General features: G+C 40.8%; 3 protein-coding genes across 6 annotated transcripts in view; 1 reads left to right on the forward strand and 2 right to left on the reverse strand.

Moving 5' to 3' along the window:
* The window catches only part of sorcs2 (sortilin related VPS10 domain containing receptor 2), a 309,510-nt gene extending 305,712 nt beyond the window's left edge, over positions 1-3,798 (forward strand). For 2 of the 4 annotated variants that reach the window (XM_023346473.1, XM_023346475.1), the window contains exon 27: positions 482-3,798. In XM_023346473.1, coding sequence (XP_023202241.1) covers positions 482-546 — 65 coding nt within the window. In that variant the 3' untranslated portion in view covers positions 547-3,798. The remainder of the gene's footprint in view (positions 1-481) is intronic. The other 2 variants (XM_023346472.1, XM_023346474.1) reach the window with 1 other exon arrangement.
* A 9,042-nt stretch (positions 3,799-12,840) lies between these two features.
* Positions 12,841-16,296, reverse strand: LOC102228808. The gene is made up of 5 exons (XM_023346635.1): positions 16,242-16,296; positions 15,450-16,118; positions 14,534-14,659; positions 14,411-14,457; positions 12,841-13,324 (listed from the first exon to the last, which is right to left on the reverse strand). The coding sequence occupies exons 1-5, from the start codon at positions 16,294-16,296 to the stop codon at positions 13,139-13,141; spliced, it is 1,083 nt and encodes a 360-aa protein (XP_023202403.1). The 3' UTR covers positions 12,841-13,138.
* A 3,574-nt stretch (positions 16,297-19,870) lies between these two features.
* On the reverse strand, positions 19,871-21,307 carry LOC102228539. Its single transcript, XM_023346636.1, has 5 exons — positions 21,273-21,307; positions 20,452-21,156; positions 20,208-20,324; positions 20,084-20,127; positions 19,871-19,999 (listed from the first exon to the last, which is right to left on the reverse strand). The coding sequence occupies exons 1-5, from the start codon at positions 21,304-21,306 to the stop codon at positions 19,871-19,873; spliced, it is 1,029 nt and encodes a 342-aa protein (XP_023202404.1). The 5' UTR covers position 21,307.
* Positions 21,308-21,553: the final 246 nt, after the last annotated feature.

A 21,553-nucleotide genomic window follows, 5' to 3' on the forward strand; every position in this document is an offset into this window, starting at 1 on the left:
ATGGTATCAGTGACTGCTAAAAAAAAAAAAAAAGATTTTATTAGTCTTATGGATTATTCAGATTTTTCAAAAAACTTTGAATTTGGGAGTTTTTCTTAGACGTGAGCCGTAATCATCAAAAGCAGAAGCAAATCATCAATAAATACTTGAAATACGATGATCGTGTTTATCCTTTTTCAAAATAAAAAATCGAAGCAAATTAACTTTGCAGTGAAATTTATTGACTTATGAATCATTTATTGAGATGTGCCTGTAGTTTTAGCATGCTATGCTACATAGTTAAATGTTTTCTCGTATCTGACTGATGTTAATTTGGTTGAGATGTGTGTTCACATGGTTACACTCTTTTGTTTAGAAAACTCCACAAAGTACCGTTTACACCCTTCACTGTGATTTCTGCAGTTCATTTGTTAGCCTGTTGTTAATTCGTTTGCACATGTTGTTTTTTCGTTCCCCCCCACCCCCCCGACCTCGTCTCCAGGCAACCACTCGGGTGTGATCCTGAGCATCAACTCCAGAGAATTACACGGTTACCTGAGCAGCTGATGGCTGACGGGGCAACGCTGACGGGCTAGCCCAGCCTAGCCGAGCCAGCTAACAAGCACAGGGACTCTGACTTCCTCTTCCTCCCCTCCCCTGCCTCTCTCTCTATCTCTCTCTCTCTCTTTTTGTTTTTCCATCCACTTTGGAGACATCAGATCTACCCGACAGCCTCTTCCAACCCAACGTTTAGGCGATCTGTTTGAATTTTTTTGTATTCCACGTCCCTTTCTTCTCCTTTTCAGTTCATCTCAGCTCTGAAGAAGTGTTTAAGGTTCATCTGTTAATTTATGTATCAGTGCTTCAAAAATGTGCTGAAGTAGCACAACCTCCCTGACTGGTTTTAACTGATGAGATGGTTGATCGGTGCAGGCCAGCAGCGACTGAAATCAGGCCTCGCAAAAGTCTTACCTTTACCTAAACCTTTATTATTAATATTTGTCATGTTGCAGCTATGAACTTCAGTGTATTTTATTGGGCGTTTATGACACAAAGTAGCATATATCCTCCTGACTACCATGAAAAAGAGTTGTTGGGTTTTTTTTTACTTTCCAAATTGTGTGGATATTTGAACTCCGGGAAGTCATGAGGATGTTTGTGAAGTAGAAAGAAATGATACACGACTTTTAATTTTTTAAAGATCAAACAAATCGATTATTTGCAAAACCACATTTTTCTACAAGGTTACATGGAGAGCATCTGCGAGAAGAAAAGCTTCTCCATTTGACTTAAATCGTTACTTGGACTGGGCCACTCTTAACGTGTGCGTTCCTGTAAACCGTCCCGTTGTAGCTTCAGTGGTAAGAAGAACGTCTTTCCTAATGTCACAGGCTGTTTTCAAAGCCTACGATTTTTTTTTTGTCGCCGTTTTTATCTGCTCCAGTCTCTCCCTTTGCGGCGTTCCCCACAGCATGACGCTGCCACCGCTATGTTTCCTGCTGGCGCGATCAGAGAGATGAATTGTTTTCCTTCTACTTCACATTACGCAACAATTTAAGTTGGTGTGTTAATAATACATTGAAGTTTGTGGTTGTAATGTGCCCAAATATAGAGCTTTGAAGGGGTAGAAATACTTTTCCGAGGGATTGTATGGTTATGTTTGAGCCATGCTGGGGTAGTGATGTTAAACGAAAGATGAGCCCGCTTTTAGTCCTTTACTTACTTTTCTTCTCCCCCAAAGTTAGCACTCCTCTCTTTTTACAAGGCAATAATAATCTCAATGGAATGTACAGTATAATAAAAACCCTTGTGAACTTGCATCTGAAGGGAATAAGCATGCAAACACAAGAGGGCGGTGTTGCACTTTTTTGGAATTTCCACTCACAGGTACTTCTCACCTCCTTGGGACTACACCATTATGTCCACATAGCTTTGATCTTTCTTTTTTTTTCCCCCTCCTTTTCTACGTCACCATTGTTCCGGATCCTTGTTTAAAATCGTATGAATATCGATGTGCGGTGTTTCAATTGAGTATCGGCTCTCGTCTGTCCCATGGTGCCTAAGACGGCAGACTTCGATCTGCTCTGTGACATTTCTCTGCCATCATGTTATTTGTGTTTTAACTCTCCCGCGGTCAAACAGCGGGGTGGGACGGGCGACGAGAGGTTCCTGAAACCATAAAAACACACACACACACACAAAACGTAAAAAGGTCGCGCGCGGAGTCGCCGCACAGGGTAAAAAGCTCGCAGCTTCTTAATTGGCCCCATTTCTGACCGCGGGAGCGTTAAAAATGAAAAGAAGAAGAAGAAGAAAAAAGAATGGCCCTTTCTGTTCCTCCTCCTTACACGTTGTGGGTCGGAGCGGACTCTGTCCCCTGGAGACGAAGGTTGCGACATGAGGAGAAAGGGGGGGTAAGTCGACGTATTCTGTATCAGCCTATATTAGGCGTAGCCCACGGTGAAATCTTGTCTCTTTAAAGGTTTGGTTTTGTTGTATGTAAATGTGTAAATATGAACAGCGATTTCCACTTTGTATATATTCCCATCAACGTGTGTGTTTGTGTTTTACACGACTACCAAAATAAATCTTTTTTTTTTTTTTTTTTTTCCCCCTTTCTCCTTCTGCGTTGATTCGCCAATGGCTTTCCTAATGACGATATTAAAAACAAATGTTTTCGGTTTCGATGTCATCGCTTGCTTTCCCTGTATCCATTTTCAAAATGACTGTTTTCGGATCAGGAATATTTCACACTTATCGCTAACTGGAAGTAAGACTGTCATCTCCAAAAGGCGCTGACAGCTACTGTATACAGTCATTATTATGTATATGGATATTTTTGATACACAAGTTCATTTTCTTTTTCTGTTGACCTCTTGCTGATGACTTTTTGTGCGATTGCTTGCACTAACTGGTTTTACGAAGTATGACACAGTCCAACGAAAACCTTACATTTGAAGGCCTTTGCAGGCCACCAAAAACCAGCAGCAGCTGCGTTTCCACTGACCATAACATTTTGTATTAGAAAAATAAATTCACTTAATGGAAACGCGAAACATTTAGAGAAAGAAAAGAAAAAAATCATGTTTTTTGCTAGAAAACATTGGAGCTGTGATGAGGTGGTCTTCTGACCAAACTATGAAAAATATTATTTCACAACACTTCAATGGAAATTTTTTTTTTTTACCCATCACATGTTTATGTTATCAATAACCAGATGTTACAACTGATGGAAAAGACGAAGAAGTGGTAGAAGGATGATGGCACAGAATGTTTTTTTTTGTTTTATTTTAATAAACAAACTTAATTTACTTGATTTAAACCGCTTTCTTATTTAACGGAAACACCGAAATTGTGAAATTGTCTGTTTTTTTTGTGTTTTTTTTTAAAGACATTAGCTAACATTAGGTTTTGCGCACATCTGTTACGGAAACGCAGCTACTGTTGTCACGACCACTCTTGGGGTTTATCACGTATTGAATACGGCACATTACATTCGCTTGTTTACACCTTGGATCATCTTTTGTACATATATTCTGCTCATGTTCCAGTTAGTTTTCGTAGTGAGGTGTCGTCATTGTATCAATGTTCCTTTAAGCAAGAAGGGGGGAACGTGAGGGGTTGTGATATTCCACGGTATTAGTCCAGTGAGTTTCACGGATGATGACACTGACGTTGTGATTTGTACCACGCTGCTTTTTTCTTTGGTTGCGTTTTCTATTCGCTGGTTTGTTTGATCTCTTCGTTTGTGTGCTGTCTCTTCAGGAAGCCTAATGCACTGAACCTGCATCCTGAAATAAATCACTCCCATAACTTGTACGTGTGTCTGAACTTTATTGGGTCAATCAGCCTTGTGACCTGGTACCGTCGCACGGGCATCTATTTGGTACAGTCCAACGCCGGATGGTGGACCAGAATCGCCTCGAAGCCGTGTGGAAGTCTTTCTCCATGGCCTCTCCAAACTCCTCCCACGCCCGAGTTTTTGCCTCAGCAACCGCCCGAGCCGCATGCCTCTTCGCCCGCCGGTACCCATCAGCTGCTTCCGGAGTCCCACAGGCCAAAAAGGCCCGATAGGACTCCTTCTTCAGCCTGATGGCATCCCTCACCGAAGGTGTCCACCAACGGGTTCGAGGGTTGCCGCCGCGACAGGCACCGACAACCTTGCGGCCACAGCTCCGATCGGCCGCCTCGACAATGGAGGCACGGAACACGGTCCACTCAGACTCCATGTCCCCCACCTCCCCCGGGACGTGTTCGAAGTTTTGCCGGAGATGGGAGTTAAAGCTCCGTCTCACAGGGGATTCCGCCAGACGTTCCCAGCAGACCCTCACAACACGTTTGGGCCTGCCAGGTCTGACCGGCTTTCTCCCCCACCACCGGAGCCAACTCACCACCAGGTAGTGGTCAGTGGACAGCTCCGCACCTCTCTTCACCCGAGTGTCCAAGACATACGGCCGCAGATCCGACGAAACGATGACAAAGTCGATCATCGAACTGCGGCCTAGGGTGTCCTGGTGCCAAGTGCACATATGGACACCCTTATGCCTGAACATGGTGTTCGTTATGGACAATCCATGGCGAGCACAGAAGTCCAGCAACAGAACACCGCTCGAGTTCAGGTCGGGCGGGCCGTTCCTCCCAACCACGCCCCTCCAGGTCTCACTGTCATTGCCCACGTGAGCGTTGAAGTCCCCCAGCAGAACAAGGGAGTCCCCAGGAGGAGCACTCTCCAGTACCCCCTCTAAGGACTCCAAAAAGGGTGGGTAATCTGAACTGTCGTTCGGCCCGTAAGCACAAACGACAGTCAGGACCCGTCCCCCCACCCGTAGGCGGAGGGAGGCTACCCTCTCGTTCACCGGGGTGAACCCCAACGTACAGGCGCCGAGATGGGGAGCAACAAGTATGCCCACTCCTGCCCGACGTCTCTCTCCCTGGGCAACTCCAGAGTGGAAGTATGTCCAGCCCCTCTCAAGGAGACTGGTTCCAGAACCAGAGCCATGCGTCGAGGTGAGACCGACTATTTCTAGCCGGAACCTCTCGACCTCACGCACTAGCTCCGGCTCCTTCCCCACCAGAGAGGTGACATTCCACGTCCCAAGAGCCAGTTTCTGCAACCGAGGATCGGACCGCCAGGGTCCCCTCCCTTGGCTGCCACCCATCACACAGTGCACCCGACCCCTTTGGCCCCTCCCACGGGTGGTGGGCCCATGGGAGGGGGGGCCCATGTTTCCTCTTCGGGTTGAGCCCGGCCGGGCTCCATGGGTAAAAGCCCGGCCACCAGACGCTCGCCATCGTGCCCCCCCTCCAGGCCTGGCTCCAGAGTGGGGCCCCGGTGACCCGCGTCCGGGCGAGGGAACACCAAGTCCAATGTTTTTACTCATCATTGGGGTCTTCGGGCTGCACTTTGTCTGGTCCCTCACCTAGGACCTGTCTGCCTTGGGTGACCCTACCAGGGGCATGAAGCCCCAGACAGCATAGCTCCTAGGATCATTGGGGCACTCAAACCCCTCCACCACGATAAGGTGGCAGCCCATGGAGGAGAAGTTAAAATTCTTAAGTTAAAATTCTTACCAGAAATTTTACAAGATAACCAATACATGATAAGGGTCCACCTCTACTGCATAGCAATGTAAAAATTGAAAGCATGACTAGTTCTATATTACAGACATAAGTATAAACGTAGGAACAATTATGTTGGAAAAAAAAAACCCCAACATATTTACTAGGCCGTTGACAGTGTCTGAAACGCGCAGGTGATTAATAAATGATTAGACAAATTGACCGAATTTACAGGTGGTACAGAGGAAATGCCCTGGAGGAGATCCTGGGGTCCAGGGATCAGTGTATGGGGAAAAGTTAGGACAATTCCAAGGGATCTTGACTGACAGGGGGACCCACATAAAAGTAGTTTTTTTTTTTCATTGTGCCCCAATTTATTTCTATTTCTGTCAATTACAAAATTAATCGTATCGTGTTTTTGAAATTGTTTTTAGTAGTAAAAATTAAATGCTGCCCCTCCCAGACCAAAAAGCACACGTTCATGTTTGCACTGAACCCCCCCTGGATCTGCATGAAATGGTTCGTTCCTGCTTGGCGCGCTTCAAGGTGACTGTGGTCAGCAGCAGTTAGAACAAGTCAAGAACGACTGTGGCAGTAACTATGCTGCCAAAAAAAATAAAGTCACGTTTTCAAAGGAAGAGAGAGAGAAAAAAGACAAGAGTGTCAATTTGTAGCCGTTTTTCTCTAAGAAAGGTGAGTAGACTGAGATTATCAACCATTTAGCATAGTTAGCTTAGCTACAGACTACTGTTTGCCTCCATTTCTCTAGCATTTAATGAACGACAGGAAAAGAATTACCAACATATCCATATATTTAACTGGTACCTGCACCTTTTACAACACTTAACAACAGAGGAACCAGTCAGCAGCAGCTCTAGACCCGATACCAGCAGAACTCCTCTTTTGTCCCAGTGAAAAAGGTGAGCAACACTGTGCTTAGTGACGAGCTAGTTAGCTTCATTCCAGAGAGTGTATAGGCATTTCTCTCACTCTGGTTTTTTTAGAATTACACAACAAAAATATATTTATTACAGACAGAAATTCAAACAATCTTTATAAAAATGATAATAAAAAAAATCAACCTCCTGTCTGGCCTGAAGCCAGTCCAGACAGTCCTACTTTAGCCTTTTGAGGTCGACATCAACCTGTTAGAAAGACTAAAGTGTCTTTACTGTACATTAGAAGTCCAGCAGATTACGAGTCACATGTGACTAAACTGTCTCCAAAAGAAGAGTGGAAATCTGTAGTGTATATTCTACAATTCAGTCTTTTTCTTGTCCTTCTTTGGCTGCTCAACGAACTTCAACGATGCACTTTCGCTTAATTTTTCCTGGAGCTGCGAGAGAAAAATAGTTGGCAGTTTTTCAAAAATCTCATCAGAACTTGGGTTTTGGAGGCAATCTTTGAGGAATCACTAGCTACGTTTCCATTAAAAATGTGCACAAAACGTTGCCCAATATTCTGCTAATGTTGAAAGAAAAACACAATTTCGCAGTTGCTGTGTTTCCATTAAATGAGAAATGCAATTAAAATTATGTGTGAATAACTTTTGCTTGAGCAACAAGTCATTAGTAATCATGCCGTGACGTCACCTTCCTCCCACTTCCTGTCATCTTCTTCATATTTTCCACCAGTAATATCCAGTTGTTGGTCACGTGACTCGAGTGATGTGAAAAAAGTGTTTTCATTTGCACTTTCTGTCCATATCGCTGATTTTGACACGACCAAAGGAACCACCTCATGCTAGCGCAAAACCTTCTTATTGAAAAACGTCAGTTTTTTTTTTTTGTTTTGTTTTTTTTCAAAATTGCCATGTTTCCTTTAAGTGAATTTATTTTTGTAATTCCAATTTGTGCAATTATACAGTCAATGGAAACGCAGCTAGTAACTTGTGTGCCACAAAACACTTGCCTTCCTCAGGAGTTGGGCTTTCTGTTCGGGGTCACTCAGATTCAAAGCACCTGTTGATGTCAGTTTTATCTTCACTATTCTCTTCATCACTAGTTGAAGAAAACACACATTCGTTTGCAATTTTATCTTGAAAATTTCCTTCCTAAGTCAGTCATTTGTTTTACCAGAGAACGGTAAAACTCACCTTTGAACGAGTAGCACACAAACGGCAGTCGTGTTTGACAGGGTAAAAACTTCCATTTTGCAGATCTTGCCTTAGACGTAGCTCCACATATCCGTGCGTCGGAACCATTAAGATTCGATATGTGATCCCAATTGCTGAACCCGAAGCTACTCTTATCAGACCAGTAAATGTTTTCATCTCTATATAGACCAGTCCATGCCCAGTATCCAGTCGGTACCAGGGTTTGAACCCATTGGTTTTCTTTGATGTTCCTGATTGTGGCCAGGTCTGTGAAGTTCTGCCGGCAGTACGTCCGAGCATTGGACCAACTCATTGCTTCATCTACAGCCACAAACTCAGTCGTACCTGCTGTGTATGAAGTTAAGACAACAGAACGATTAGACAGTGTGGTAAGATTACAATCTCAATTTCAAAAACAAACTTTATTCACCACTGAAATGTTACCGTTATAACAAACAAATGGGAATTTTTTCGCACAGTCGTAGTCCCACCATCCTCCATTGTCTCCAATGCACACACAGAACTGATTGGCTGAAATAAAGTCGGGATCGTAATCGGAACTCTCCCAGTTTCTGTACTGGGACCCGACACTGTTCAGTAGGCCAGACCATGTCCAGTTGATGTTGCTGTACAGACCGATCCAGACGTCGTCATCAGTAGACAAAACAATGTCGAGGAATTGCTTCACGTCTTTAGAATTTCCGATGGTAGCCAGGTCCGTGTGGTGCTTTCTGCAGTATCTCTGAGCCTCATCCCAGTTCAGGGACTCTTTGACAAAGTAGTACTGACGTTCCTGGCACAAGGAAAAACTGAGCAAGGCTAGAAAAATATAGGAAATCTTTAGATATTTAAAATCTTATTACATTTTCTACAGTGTCATTAAAAAATATATAAAAGGTTAATAAATTGTACCTGATAGAATCCAGGCTGCCAGCAGGAAACTCTTCATCGTGATGCTGCACTGTACTCTGTTACAGTGAAGCCTTCAATAAAAAAAAAGGTCTGTTTATGCAAAGCATCACAGCGAGGGCGACTGCATGGCTAGGAAACAGCAGACAATTTGGAGCGCTCCAGGGACAGCTCAGCCACTGAAGCATGATTGACTGATAAAACCCTTTATGCATCAAGTGAATCACCAAGAAGGATTAGTCTTGATTTGGAAATAATCCGATCCATATGCAGTTCAGAAATGGACATGGAAATAATTCACTTTGCAAAGAGCTGACTGGAGTTGAACATGACGCACAGAGGGGGAAGTGGAGCATTAGCATAATCTAAAAGCGGCTGATCTGGTACACACAAACACACAACGTAAAATACGTGTTGGCAGATCCTGATGCAAATAAACCAGCTTTAACAAGGACAGTTTTTACCTAGGATTAAGATCTACAGTTCCCAGTTTAGCATGCGGACAAACATACAGCCACGTCATGGAGTTTGTTGATTTTCTGCTAATGTCAAAAAAGCCCAATTTTTGCATTTGCGAGTGTTTCTGTTTAACTCTCACTCCCTGAAAATACAATGGACAAATGGAACACGGGTGATCTGTTGCATGTTAAGGTTAAATAAGAAATTAAATTAAAATCACACTTGAATAAGCTTGTTCACGCAATAATTTACTAAGAATCAAGGATGTTAACAGTTCCATAAGATATATTCATCATCTGGCAGCCATGGGACAAGATGTTGACGTCTTATTCAGGCATTAGAGCAACAAGCTCCTTATATTTGAGAGTGACTACATATGTGGCGTTTTGGGTAAATTGTAATCAGCAATTTTATAAAACAGTTAAGTATTCAACACATTAGAATGACACATGACTTTTTATAAACTGTGTGGGAGCTTTGGTATATTGGTAGATCCAGCTGCACACTGTCCAAAAACAAAGAAAAAAGAAGCACTCATCCTCTTACTACTTTCTGTCATCTTGTCTTTTTTACCTGTAGTAACATCCAGCTGTAGTAACACCACGTGATTTGTGATGCGAAAAAAAGTTTTTCCATTACAGTTTTGCGGAGTACATCTATTTTGGTTTTTCAATTGTATGGTGTATGGTGTTTTTTTATGACGTTGTATTTTGGGGGTCTTATGAGTTTTAAAGCACTTTGAACTGCCTTGTTGCTGAAATGCTTTAGAAATATATACGGCTCAAAAAAATAAAGGGAACACTTTAAGTGTTAAACACCTGTTTAAGTGTTCCCTTTATTTTTTGAGCAGTGTACTTGATAGACTGATTTTATACAAAAACGGAAAAACTCCCTCAACGTTTTATCGAAAAACGTTTCGGAATTTGCTTGTTTCTATTAAGTTAATTTATTTTCGTAATTTCACTTTGCGCACTTTTATGGTTAATGGAAACACAGACACGTATTATGGAGTCTTTTTAGCTGTATGAATATGTGTGTGTAAATATATATAGTATATTTCATTTCACTCCAGAATATGAGATCACCAGCAAAAGGCTCGATTTCATAGCGAATCCAGATGAGTCAGCTGATTTGGACTGATAGTGCAGTAACTCTATCAGTGCGACTGCTTGAAAATATTTGGTTTATCGTTTGGTCAAGTGACAGCGTTCAGTGCGGACAACACCCATGTCAATATCGGAATTCACAACTCCGTCTTCACTAGCACACCAGCCCAACACAGAGAAGCATGGTCTTGACCAGCTCACTGCAGATGTGGAAAATGTGGTGTTGAAAATATACGGCTACTTTTCCACATCAGCCAAAAGAAGAGTGTCGCTCAAAGAGTTTTGCCGTTTTTGTGATGTCGAGTTCCAGGAAACTCAGCGACATGTCACAACCAGGCGGTTGTCTCCAAATCCAGCAATCGGCCATTTGTTGCAAACCTTGACTGCAGCAAAGTCTTAACATCGGTCGAAATACGGGGAGGAGTGTCCAGACAACTACGTGGTTTGTTGCAGCTCAGTGAAGAATCTGAGGAAGATCAACAAGGAGGTATTGTGTGGAGGTCTATCTTCTGTTCTGCAATTATATGCTCTCACTCTTTGAACAAGTTGTATAGAAACCAGAGAGGGATAAAAGCATCCGTATTGAGTTATATCCTATCATAAATAACTTCAGGGACAAATTTGCACGAAGACGAGATGACCAACTCTGTGGCTACTTAACTGAATTAAAGCTGCAGCGGTCCAAAGGTGTGCCTGCCAGATAGGCGACTCTCTTTAAAGAAGCTGACCTGCCTTAACACTCTCACTTTATCATCAGTCACATCCTGAGCATCCCGGCCTCCGCTGGATACGTCAAAGGAATATTTTCCAGAATGGCCAACAAATGGAGTGACTGCAGGAGCAGCTGCTCTGTTGATCTCACGAGGAGTGAGCTACTGATCACTCAACTTTGAGCAGACCTGTTCAGAGTTTACAACAGCACTTTGAAAACAAAGAGTTACTCACTGCAGCAAGCAGTAAGAAAAAGTATACTTGGAAAAGGAAATAACTCAATAAGGAAGAGAAGGAAACCTGTTGAATGTTTAAATTCAGTCTAACTCCACACACAGGAGAAACACAAAGGTTTCTAAGTATTCCCAAAATTGTTAAGGGAATGAGTAATGTATGTACTATTTTCTTATTTGGTAGACTGCTAGACACGTTTACAAGTGTTTTTGTTATTATTATTATGTTTTTTGCTTAGATTTTTCCTCTAGGGTAAAAATGTCTTAAGGGTCCACAAAGAGAGTTCCTACAACAAGAACAGGTATGCTTACACTACATTTATTAACTTCTCAACTTATTTAGTTTACATTTTAAAAGTTCAGTATTGCAAAAGTTTTTTTTTTTACTATTATTTTATATACAACTAATTGCTTTCTGGATCTCCCATTTACAAAAAAACACATAAAATGTGAGTCGGGCAACTTGGGCCATGTTGGTCTTGGCCCTGAAAAGCTTATATATTTTCATTTATAGAAATAAATGAAAATATGCTTAAGAAAGGAAATCTCAAAAAATGTTCTTAGTGTAGGATTTAAAAAAAAAAAACAAACAAAAAAAAAACTGGTCATCATTAACTCCAAAAATCTTTAACTTATTAATCCCATACAGAGTTAGTGATTGATTAATCTGATTTTCTTTCTCAAAGATGACACCTCCTGTCTTGTCTGAAGTTAAAGCAGAAAATTTAGTCATGCACTTCTTTTTATGCATGAAAGACGTAAAGCATCCAAACACCAAAGCAGGAAATCTGAGAATACGCTAATGGAAATAAATGCAAATGTATAAGAAACAGAATACAAGAATAAAACTAAAAGAAAAGAAAAGGAAAAAAACAACATAAAAGAATCAATCTGGTCAACCCCAGAGAAACACAGAAAATGGCCCACAAGAGAAAATGATACTCATAAACACCCAGGAGAGCGAAATGCTGTTTGACATTTCCTTGTTCAGAGGCGTGTGGGATTTTGCTAGGTAAACAATGGACTGTTTGAATTTCAATATGCAAATCGTTCCAGATGTATTTGTACCTGGCTTCAAGTGATAGTTGAGCTATTCAACTGACATAACAAGCAGAGCAAGAAGAAGAAATTGTGTTTTTATCTATCAGCCATACAAAAATGGTTCCCATCTATACAGAGTAAGTTATTAATTTTATAATGGCAATTATAGATCTTGTTATATTAATATATATTTATGTCTAGTTTTTTTTATCACCACCTCATGATAAAAGAAGTTTTAACCTTTATGACTGACCTATGTATCTAAATTTAGACTCTTATTTTGACATTATGATGGATATAGTTAAGTTAACTCATCGTTGGCTACATTAATGTTAAAAAAAACCCTTTATAAACATTCACATTCTCTATTGACGAAAGACACAGTTGCAAAGTGAAAGTCAAGATCCAAACAATCAGGACATACACAACCATGATTGACAGCGCTAAGACCCTCCTCCTGGCTCTGATTGGTTGCTTTTGTGTTGCATTTTTTCAAGCAGCAATAGTAGCTCAGGCAGAAGGTGGAAGAGCTTGATTTTTTTTTTCTCCACAGGTTATCTGACTCATATTATGCGGTCATGACATGGTAACAGTTTTAACAAATGTGAGAAAACATATTCTTTTGTTAAAAAATAAAAAGTTTGTGCAGGCATTTTTTGTTTGGCTCAAAAAAGATTCTGCACAACACAGCAGAGAGTTAATGAAACCTTTATTCTATTTGTGAAAACTCAAAACATTTTCGATGTTTATTTCAGAAACAAGACTTCTTTGGAAAATCCCCATTGGTCAAACCTGCAGTGAATTATATTACTCTGATTGCAGATTCTATAAGCTACATTATTGAGTTTTGAAATTTACCCTATTAGTACAAAAAAATCTCATCCTGTCTTGTTCTTGTTGCCTTTAGTCGTTGTAAAATGTCTTTAGTTCATTGTTTCAGCTCTACAGACTTAACTGGCGAAACCACAGAAACATATCAGCTCTTGGAAATTCATAAAAATGTACAAAACCCCATTATTATTTTTTACATTTTTTTCACGTCACATTCAAAAAACATTATCTAATATATTATCTGACATTGCTGCAACAGATTGTTGTTGAAGGGTGGATTTGGCTTGTTTTACACTTGTGTACACACACTGATTCCTTGTATCGTCTCTCTGTCGTCTTGATCCGTTTGACCTGGGTTGCCTTAGAGTGGAATATTGGAGGCTCTCTTCATCTTCGTTACCCTGATATAGAAACATATATCAGTGAACGATCTCATGTTGAATTAAGTTCTCCCATACTTCACCCGAAGTATCAATATCGGCTCTGATTGACGTGGTTTTGTTACGACAGTTGTTCGCAGAGAGGCATCTGTCTGCCGAACTCGACTTCAAGTCCGAGTCGAACTATTTTGTTTAGAACTATGTGTGATGTGTTGTGTGATTGGTCAGAGGTTTGTGGGGTGTATTTGACACTTGGACAGCAAGGTTGATATGTCTTGTGAGGAACGTTTATCAGACACGATGAGGAATTTTTATGATTCTTCAGAAAATAACTACAAAAACTGTCAAATGGCTAACAGATCCTGGATGAGAATTACAATCCCATTACCTGCAGAAAGCTCCTTGACTAGCGCTAGCTCCTTGACTGTTTTGTAAAAGCGATATGGAAAGTGTAGCGATGGAGTCGGAACCCTGTTGGGTAGATGTGTGATGTATACCGAAGCGGGAAGGTGTTCTGGGCCTTGTGTGAAAGATGTGCTAATATGACTGTTCCAGAGCCATGGAGGTGATGTCCCTTCAGTTGTTTGTTGTTTGGGCAATATATTAATAACAATATGCTGTATATCGCAATAAACAGTTAGACAAGTTTAACAGAAAATGTGTCTGATTGAATATTCAGTCATTTCACTGTCGGGAGAGAAGAGACTTTATCCACTCAACATGTCAACTAGCCAGCTAAACTAGGTGGGTGGCATCAACTAACTCACTCACGCTTTGGTTACCTAGCAACAGCCTGTTGAGTAACTTGCTCAGCAGCAGCTTAATGTTTCGCTACCATACTTCATAACTGCTTAAAAAAAAAACAATAACTTGGAGTGAAAACTGTGAATACAACAGGAAACGTCACGTCACCAGTTTGTCAGTATTTCAGATATCTAAAACCGAAAACGAATCAATAATCATCGATACCGACTGATATGAAACGTTTACATCGTGATACGTTTTTCAGCCACTTCTGACGTCGAGTGTTTGGCTTTGGATGAAGAATGGGAGAGATTTTAGTTTAAAGCACTAAAAATGGAGTTTACATTTGAAAGTAAGGCTCACCTCTGAATCAGCTGTGTGGCTTTCTGCTGGTTCTGCATCTGAGTTTGCTGTGAAACAGATTTTTTTTTTATTTTAATGAAAGGTAATTGTTTTTAAACAGCTTGAAACAAAATAGACATTTACCTGCACGATGATGTTGGATTTTTTTCTTCATCCTGCATATCGAGAAAGCCATCGCAGCACTCAATATGACGGTGACTGTCAGAGCTCCGCTTAGAAAACGTACAAGCTCAGGGGAGTTCAGCTCATCTGTAAAAAGAACCGATAAAGGCATTACACATTTAGAAGAAACCCTTTGTAAAGCTTTCCTGGCTTACCGTTTAGGTGAAGTGCTAAAAAAAATGAAGTCATACGAAGCACCCAGTCTGTTAAAGGATTCTGGAAAAGGAAGACACTTTTTGAGGACTGTCAGCTGCGACAGAAAACCGACTCTTAACAACCAGAACCAAACACGGAGAAGCGGCATTCAGCTTCTATGCTCCACAAATCTGGAGCAAACTTCCAGAAAACCGCAAAGCTGCCATAACACTGAGTTTATTTAAATCAGGACTAAAACACACATGTTGCTAAAGTTGCTTTTGACTGGCAGTAAATGGAACAGTGAGCAACATATTTGATCTGCATTGGTGATTTTGATGATGGCATTTGACAAAATGTAATGTTTATTGTTCGTTTCATAATTGGTGACAGTACGATGGTTTTATGATGGAAAGCACGTTGAGCTGCCTTGTTGCTGAAATGTGCCGTACAAGTAAACTTGACTCGAGGCTCATATAAGGCTGCAGTAAATAAGAAACAATATAACAATCCTAACCATAAGAATAAATCATAAGTTTTCCTCTATTATTAAGTTGGACACTATTGTTGTTTTTTCAGCAGATCTTGAAATACGACATTCCTTCTACTTATGGAGTTGATGTCCCTTCAGTTGTTTAGTTATTCAATGACAGTTTTATTATTAGTAGTTCAATTTTCTATTCATCCAGAAGGGTAGTTGTTAGAAAAAGCAAAGGGAAATCATTTTGAACCAACTTTTTACCTGCTGACTCCATGTTTTCTCCATCTTCAAACAGTAAAGATCCACATGAGGCTACGGCGCAGCTGGCAACCCTGCCATCGGACCCATCAAGGTTCATCAGTGGCACAATGTAGTCACAGGTGTGTGTTGCTGGCGTCATCGTCCTACCGCATCCACCGTTTCTGCCTCCATGAGTGTAAATGAGTCCCGGTTGAGATTCTTTTGCCTCTTTGAACCAGTAAAAACTGTTCTCTCCGTCACAGCTTCCAGTGTCTACTGAACAGTCCAGAGTCACAGACCCTTCTGGCTGATGGACCAAAGTGTGAACGTTTGAACCAGGACCTTCCACGTTGACTGTAGCTCCGTCTCCGAACTCGAATGTGTTTGAATCGATAGCGACGCAGAAGTAAGTAGCAGAGTCTGAAGGTTGCAAATCAGAGATTCGGAGGTGATTTTTACCGTTTCCCGCTTCTAGTTCAAAGCGAGGATTGTCCTTGAACTCATCGTGAAAGCTGCCTTGTTCGTCCACTTTATAAAGACGGGAGAACATGTTCGGTTTCTGGCCCACGGTTTGTTTAAACCAGTAAATCATCACCGCATTTTCCTCATAATAGAAACACGGAAGAGTAACGTTGCTGCCCACTTCTGTTGAGTGAAAAGCCCATTCCTGACGTAATAATTTGTTCCGACCTGGAGAAAGAGAAAAATATTTCAATTACCTTGTTCATTATCTGGAAAATGTAGATCTATTTTAAATATTTAAGTGTTTTTTTGTTGGGTTTATTTTTGCAAAAATGGTTAATAAAATCTCACCTGAACTCCCCAAAAAGAGAAAAGTCAGACACCAGGCGATGACTAGGGGCGTCATTGTATCCACAGTGCTGCACTAAACAAAATGAATCTCATTATGAACTCTGCTGATCACAGAGAGGAAGACTCTGATTGGCTGAAGAGAAGCAACGCCTGACTACCCAAAAACGCCTCTTATGTTCCTCTGCTGATTTCTGCTCCTTCGTCGTAACGTTGATTAACTATCTACTACCACTTGTTCAGGAAAATCAATTTTCTTCCATTTGCACTACTTATAGTGTGACTGACTATACATAAAAGCATTCCTGTCTCATTCCAAGTACTAAAGTAGAAAATGTCTGACTATCCAGTAAAAATGTAACCACAAAAATGCACTGAGTGATCTGAAAATATCTTTATTTTCTTAGAAAGTTGAGTATCTCTTCCCTGTTTGAGTCCTTCTAAACATTATCAATGCATCACCCACTGACTGATAGACAACGAGGATGATGTTTGGATATAATCAGCTTGATTGTTTTATGAATAATCTGTCATTTTTATCAAATAAATAAAATCTTTGCTAAGGAAAAATTGTACTTCTCCTAATGCAATGGACTGCAACTGTTTCAGAGATACAAAGGTTAATGGAATACCATGATTGCGATGTGCATCAAAACATAATTCTGCCATATTTCATCGCGTTGGCTTAGGGTTATATGTGGCGTCACACTACCCCAATGTATGTAAACATTCTAAAGATAACATTTAAATTTTCGTGCAATGACCAAAAATGGTTTCACACTTAAAAATTGCACTTTATGTGAAGCATCTTGAGTGTCACTCACTTGGTGTAGCTGCAGTGCATGGATTTCAAACTGAAGAAAAAAAAAAAAAACACTGCGTACTTCCTGGCAGAGTGCCGAGGGTCTTTGACACAGTGGCTTTTAACCACATAAAAGCTGAAAAAAACAGATCATAGAGTTTTTGATGCGCAGTCAACTGACTTAAAGGAAGCGACAGATGGGCTCTGCTGGTCGCAAAGGAAGGCAAACAGACCAAAGATCTCTACAGTCTTCTTTAAAAGTATTGGTAAAGGCTTTGTAGAATGTAAAGACTGCTGTTTGAGTGGCAAACATTATCAATCAATCAATCAATCAAATTTTATTTGTATATCACATTTCAGCAGCAAGGCATTTCAAAGTGCTTTACATCATTACAAACACAGAAACACAAAGCAACATAGAATCAATCATTAAGTCAAGTTCCATCAATAAATTTGTAATTGATTACATTTCAAATACAATCCTAAACAGGTGGGTTTTTAGTTGAGATTTAAAAGAAGTCAGTGTTTCAGCTGTTTTACAGTTTTCTGGAAGTTTGTTCCAAATTTGTGGTGCATAGATGCTGAAAGCTGCTTCTCCTCGTTTGGTTCTGGTTCTGGGGATGCAGAGCAGAACCAGAACCAGAAGACCTGAGAGGTTCTGGAAGGTTGATACAACAACAGCAGATCTTTAATGTATTGTGGTGCTAAGCCGTTCAGTGATTTAGAAACTAGCAACAGTATTTTAAAGTCTATTCTTTGAGCTACAGGGAGCCAGTGGAGGGACTTTAAAACTGGTGTTATGTGCTCTATCTTCCTGGTTTTAGTCAGAACGCCAGCAGCAGCAATCTGGATCAGCTGCAGCTGTTTGATTGATTTGTTGGACAGACCTGTGAAGACGCTGTTGCAATAATCAATACGACTGAAGATGAACGCATGGATGAGTTTCTCTAGATCTGGCTGAGACATTAGTCCTTTAATCCTGGAAATGTTCTTCAGGTGATAGAAGGCCGACTTTGTAACTGTCTTTATGTGGCTCTGGAGGTTCAGGTCAGAGTCCATCACTACTCCCAGGTTTCGGGCTAATCGCTGGTTTTCAGATGCATGTAAATAAGCATCGCAAAATCTTTTACTAATTCATGTAACTTTATCATTTTGTCCACACAAAATGAGAATCAAACAGAATTGCGTGAGAAAGCAATGGCTGGACTAGAAATCACCAGGATGTTTAGGAACATCATGTATAATATATCTATGAGGCGAATTGTTTTTAGACCTCAGTGCTGCTTCTAACGTGTTTGACAAAAGCATTTAGAGCAAATCTTTAGGATTAAGTCATCAAGTGAAATGTCTTGTGCAAAATCTCCTCTTTTCATGTGGTGTCCCACAGGGATCTGTGTTTAAACCTGTTATTTTTCTCCAGTTGTTTTTAACCTAACTCAACGTTTTGATTCAATTTTTGAAAGCATATCATCTAATTTCAATATTATATTATATTATATTATATTATATTATATTATATTATATTATATTATATTATATTATATATATTTATATTATATTATATATTATTAATATTAAATGTACCCACCACCTCCTCCTTGGTTTATCTGTTTTGAGTAGATCTGAATAGAAGGCTTATATTTTAGAACTTTGTCTCTTGCTTTTAACAACCTTGGAAAAAGTCATTGATGCCTTTATGTCTTCCCACTTGGACTAATGTATTAGTTTTTTGGTGCTTAAATTAAGTTTGCCAATTAAATTTATTTTGGAAGCTTAAAATATCACACTGAAGTGACATATTGTACTAGCAAGTCGAAAACCCATTGTGACATGGTAACTGCTAAGTACGACTGGCAAAAAAAAAGTGATAATGTATTTAGTTCATTTTTTGCATTCAAACTTGAAATTGAACATGTCTGAAAATAGATTCTACCACCATGTATGTGACTGATTTAATAATAACCATCAGAGTTGCTAAAAACAATTTATACCTTCAACTATACTGGATGCTTGGAAACTTGTGACTTTGCCACTTGGAGTTCTCACTTTGTTAAAGTGCTACTGTTGTGTATTAAACTGGGAACTCAGAACATCCTACTTTTCAGCAAAAGAAATACCATTCATGTTAACCTTGGGTATCATAACTTGGTCCCTTGCACTTAGTTATGAATGACGTAGCTCAAGATTTAAACTGAAACAAGCAAGCGGAATAACTTTTGTCCCATTTTGGCTTCCATACACCCCAGTGATCTGTCGGCTCTGTACAACTCTTTCTAAATCACCAGAATCTGCTGAGCTGATACTCCGCACAAAACCCCAAGGTCTTCTTGTTTTATCTTTTCCTGCTCGTTAAATGACTATCAAACTGCCTCTGCATTACTTATCATTTTATAGTCTTGTGACATTTCTTGGATTGTACATTTCTATGGCAGCATCACTAAGCTAGCTCAGCCATAAGCCACTGTGCGCCAGCCTTCCTGTGTGTGTTAGAGGTCTGAGTGAGCTTTTGTTTCCACCAGTGGAAACTTCTGCAGAGCAACACACACCACCGTCACCACAGAAGTGGAGGCTAAGCAGTGACACCGTTACAGATGGAGCTTCACGGCTTCTATCGTGAAAGATATTAATAGACTGGGGGATTTTTTTTTTTTTTTTTGAGCCTATTGTATTCATTTCATTTCCTTTACTTTAACCAGATATTAGCATATGAGCTCAGTAGCCAAGGGGCATTTTTCATAACTCAAACAACAACAAAGGTGACAAAAAAAGTACTTTATTTCGTTCAAATATTTTGGTAGGTTCTGATCTCCTTCATGTAGACGGTTGTGCTTTATTCCTTTCTGCTCCGTACTCTGGAGTACACACAGACACTCTCGACGTTGTCCTCTTGCTGCTGTCTCTCAACGCTTCTCTTCAGATTCAGAGCAGCATAATAGAGGCTTTCTGTCTGATTCTCCTGCTTTTGACAGCAAAAAGAAAAGTTCAAGTAAAGGTAGACAAAGTTAAGTGAAATAAGGGAACGAGAACATTTGTGTTGACTTACAGCGGCGTCTCGGGCCTCAGAACACATCCGGCGCTTACCCGTCCCTATAAACCACGGCATGTAAAGGAATACCTCAGGTGAGGGTTTAAAGCTGAATTATGTTGAGTAACTATAGAAACCTTACCTTTGCAGGAAGAGCATAACTTTGACTTCAGTTTGTACCTCAGGAAGCTTAAAACAAGGAGCCCGATGGTGGAAAGCGCAAGAGCAACGCTTAGGGAACCCAGAACGACTGAAGGCACTGTGGTGGAGGTCAACATGAGAAATAAAAAAAGAAACTGAAATATTACACCAGTTTTTCATAGGATAGAATTAATGCGGTTAAGTTTGATTGTTTAACTAGTTGGGCCTATGCAGTAGCAACATACCTGCGATCTCCACCTTTGTTCCCCCTCCAAAAACAACCGACTCACAGGAGGCCAGAGCGCAGTGGTAGGTCCCAGCATCCGAGGACCTCACGGGGTCCAACTGGAGGTTCGAAGTGCAGTTTATACCGTAGAGGGTTCCATTAGAAAGACTTGTACAGTGTCCTTCACTGGGATAGATGAGTGGCGGTTGGGAGGCGGTACGTCTGAACCAGTAGAGGTTCCGTTCCCCTTCGCAGGGCTCAGCAGACACGCTACAGCTCAAATTCACAGAGTCCCCGAGTCTTAGAAGCTTCTTCAGCGTTGGCTGTTGTTTGGACGGCCGAGCGTTCGATGAAGATGTCTTGACATGGAGGAAAACCCCTCGTCCGAATTCGATGGCGTTGAACTCTAACATCACGCAGTAATACGTTCCTGAATCCGAAGGCTGAAGATCCGTGATCATCAGGTCATTGACGCCATCTTTGGACCTCGCAAGAACTCGAAATCTTTCTTCATATGCAGGGGAAATTTCGGCTTGCGGATCATGCTTCATCTGTTTTGATATGATACGGGGTTTTTCTCCCTGGATTTGGTAGTACCAGTAAAGATAAGTTACGGCATTATGCTGACAGGAGCAGGGTAAAGTCACTGTCTCACCAACTTTAGCGGTCCTTACTCCAGAATCCTGAATAATATCTAAGGTGTTCAAAACATTAAGCCCTTCGCCTGTAGAAGAAATGCATTATAAGGTTTAATTTACGCGTGTAAAAATGTTCTTTTTTTCTCTTCAGAATAATACCAATTCACAAAGAAACACAACTAAATATCTAGTCAATACTCACAGAGAAGCAGGAGAAGAATGTAAAGTGGCTCCATCACTGCAGTTATGCAGACTGTATTCTGAGGACACAGATGCCCCCGAGCTCTTAGAAGAAGAATAAGGCTGCCTGTGATTGGCTAAGACGAGTGGCTACGTTTCAAACCAGGCTTACAATTTGTTCAGGTTTAGAAGATCTGTCACATCAGGCGACCGGAGGTGGAATCGGATCAGTTCAGTTCTGCCCATTCTGTGACCTGAGGACAGAAAGTCTGACATGTGGAGCTTTTTTCTATTTTGTCAGTA

Source organism: Xiphophorus maculatus, chromosome 14 (assembly GCF_002775205.1).
Source record: "Xiphophorus maculatus strain JP 163 A chromosome 14, X_maculatus-5.0-male, whole genome shotgun sequence".
Taxonomy (NCBI): domain Eukaryota; kingdom Metazoa; phylum Chordata; class Actinopteri; order Cyprinodontiformes; family Poeciliidae; genus Xiphophorus; species Xiphophorus maculatus.